Source organism: Hevea brasiliensis, chromosome 17 (genome assembly GCF_030052815.1).
Source record: "Hevea brasiliensis isolate MT/VB/25A 57/8 chromosome 17, ASM3005281v1, whole genome shotgun sequence".
NCBI classification, from domain to species: domain Eukaryota; kingdom Viridiplantae; phylum Streptophyta; class Magnoliopsida; order Malpighiales; family Euphorbiaceae; genus Hevea; species Hevea brasiliensis.
Window position 1 is genome coordinate 58,114,731 of NC_079509.1, and position 3,046 is coordinate 58,117,776.

The 3,046-nt window shown below is 27.2% G+C and overlaps 1 protein-coding gene across 1 annotated transcript; it reads right to left on the reverse strand.

Moving 5' to 3' along the window:
* Window positions 1-328: 328 nt before the first annotated feature.
* Window positions 329-2,577, reverse strand: LOC131175534 (ras-related protein RABA6b-like). The gene is made up of 2 exons (XM_058140072.1): window positions 2,030-2,577; window positions 329-816 (listed from the first exon to the last, which is right to left on the reverse strand). Exons 1-2 carry the CDS (start codon window positions 2,251-2,253, stop codon window positions 366-368), a joined length of 675 nt encoding a protein of 224 aa, XP_057996055.1. The 5' UTR covers window positions 2,254-2,577; the 3' UTR covers window positions 329-365.
* Between the last annotated feature and the right edge of the window lie 469 nt (window positions 2,578-3,046).

Sequence of the window (3,046 nt, forward strand, 5' to 3'; positions counted from 1 at the left end):
CAATTAAACAGTGGTAAAATGCCACCAATTAAAAATATGCTTCTTGTCAAATAGCCTACTCAAATACTCTATGAACACGAATAGGTTATTTAAATCAAAATAATTGCTGTTATAATTTTATATAAACAGTTTATCCTAAATTTTCTTATGCAAAATTATAATACCATGAAATTTTATACTTTATATTTTACATTCATCTCAATTTAAAAAAAAAAAAGTAATACCATATTTGCCTTCATAGCAATTAGAAAAATAAAGTGTAAATATCTTTCACACTTTTAAATTGGAAAATTACTATTAAAAAAAGAAAAAATAAGAAATTAAAACATTTAACAAAAATTCTAAAATTTATTTCTCAAAATTGCCTAAGTACAACATCTTGATTGTTTAGTAGCAGTAACTTCATCAATATTGATTATTTGTTTTCCAATAGGAAGGGCCATAGGAGCACTACTAGTAATATGATTATTTTCATTCCTTTTAGCTTGTAAACTTTTCTGAGTTGTAATTTCATGGATTTTGGTTATCATTTCTAAAAATGATTCTTCAACGTTCCTGTTCTCCAAAGCTGATGTTTCCATGAAACATAAACCTTCCTTTTCTGCAAGATTTTTGGCTTCTTCTTCACCAACTTCTCTTGAATTACTCAAATCTGATTTATTCCCAACAAGAACAACCACCATGTCTGAGCTTCCAAATTCTCTGATCTCATGCAACCATTTTGCAACATTGTCAAATGTTGCTCTTCTTGTTACGTCGTATACTAATAATGCACCTAATGCTCCTCGATAATATGAACTTGTTATTGCTCTAAACCTGCAATTAAACCACAAAAGAAGAAGTGAAACCCAAGATGGATCCCCCTATATTAGGGATGGCAACGGATCGGGTTACCCGATCCGATCAAACCCTAATAAGATGGGTTTGAATATTATATAATCAAGTTCAGAACGAGTTTGGGTTTGAAAAATAATATCTGTTACGGGTTCGGGCCGGGTTCGATTTTACATGTTGGGTATCTATTACTCGAACTCGTTTACATAAATACTTAATTAAATATAAAATATATATTTTTATAATAATATTTATAAATTTTTATATATTTTATTTTATATAAAATAGAATTTAAATATTTTATGAAATTATTAAAATTTTAAAATATAAATTATTAATTAAAATAATTTTTTATACAAAAGATTAATTAAAATATATAAAATTAAACAGGTTTGGGTTTTTTTTTTCAGGTAATAATAATAAAGTTTGGGACCTGTTCAGGTAGTTGAAAAATAAATTTTAAATGGATTTGGGATAGGTTCGGATTCGGGTGATATTAGTAAGTACCCTACTCGTTGCCATCCCTACCATATATGATATAAAAAATTTTAAGGGAGTGTCAATAAATGAATTGAGCCAATTTCCCATATTGAAAATATTGCAAAATAAAATTATAAAATATAAATGATTAAAAGAATAAATATTTAATTTTAATTTTATATTAATTTTAATTTTATAATACTTTTAATTTTCTATTGATTGAAATATTATATACATAATATAAATGGGAGAAATTAAAAAATTATTTTACTAAGGAAAAAAGTGTATATTATTTATGAAATTTAAATATTACTTAATTTTGTTTAATAAATGATTGTTTTGTTAAATATTATTAGTGGACAAAAATGATAATTTGTTAAATATTAGTGAAAGGTTTGTAATTTACCCAATATTAGATAACTCAAGAGGGAAAAGCCACAGAAAAATACAACACAAAAAAGGAAAGCAATAGTGCAAAATAAGGTTGAAGCTATTGATCAGAATTTTTTTTTATAATTATTTTAATTTTAATCCAATTTTTAAATGTGGAATTTTTTTTTTTTAAATAAGTAGTCCACAATTAGTAATGAAAATCTCTCCATGTATAATTTTCTTTTTCCTCCTTGTTCTTGTAAAAGTTTTTCATGATCCCAAAATCAAATTTATAAAGGTAGATATGATGAGAAGATCAGTTGAAAACGAGAAGAAAGCATACCTTTCTTGGCCAGCAGTGTCCCAAATTTGAGCTTTGATAAGCTTGTCACCAACTCTAATATTCTTGTAAGCAAATTCCACCCCAATAGTTGGTTTTGAATCTAATCTAAATTCATCTCTTGAAAATCTTGACAGAAGATTTGATTTCCCAACACCTGAATCCCCAATTAGAACTGCTTTAAACAGGTAATCACACCCTTCATCATATGAATCCCCCATCACCATAACTTTCCCTTTCTTTTTTTTTTTTTTTTCCTTTTTCTTTTCTCTCAAAACAAACAAGATCAAGAAAATAGCTCAAGAACAGGGAAAGAGAGATGGGCTCTGAAAGGAAAGTTGGAAATTTCAAGAAACCCAAGAACAAGAAGATGAGGAAGAGGCTAGGAAGGATTAGTGTGTGTATATATGTCAAAGTGTGCTAATAATTATAATTATTTTGGGATTGGCTTTGTGGGTTTTGAGTGTTAGCATGTGAATCCATGGAAAAAGACATGATTTCTACTCTCTAATGATGCTGTCAAGAAAAATTTCTTGAATTTTCTTCTCCTATGGTTAGCTCTGTTCAAGCCTAGGACAAAGACCACTTGTGAAACTCCATTTGTTCCTTGTTGTCATTTTATGCATATGTGGGGATTTTTAATTGGGCTGTTCTCAAATGATTCTAACAGTCTTGTATCTCTATCATGTATTGTTTTAATTGGTTGCTTAAGACTATTATGGTTTGTTACAAGGGATAATCATTTCAGATTTTTTTACTTTTTTGTAAGTTTTGGTTTTTGAATTTAAACTTAAGTTGGTGATTAGTTTATTCCCTAACCAATAACTAAGATTTGGATTTTTTTACTAATAATCCTTTCTTTAAAAAAAAAATAAATAAAACTCTCCCTAGCTATCTTTCCTTTTTTTTTTTTTTTTTAATTATCTAAGTTTAACTACTCTATCTAACTTTATACATTTGGGTATGTTTGATAATAACTTTTAATATAACGTTTAGTATTTTGATCGTAGTTAAAACACT

What these genes read in the sequence shown, in the direction of transcription:
- LOC131175534 (XM_058140072.1), bottom strand. Translation starts at nt 2,253, where the DNA reads ATGGTGATGGGGGATTCATATGATGAAGGGTGTGATTACCTGTTTAAA. An exon ending in GACACTGCTGGCCAAGAAAG is followed by an intron (nt 817 to 2,029) that starts GTATGCTTTCTT and finishes GTTTAATTGCAG; the next exon opens with GTTTAGAGCAATAACAAGTT.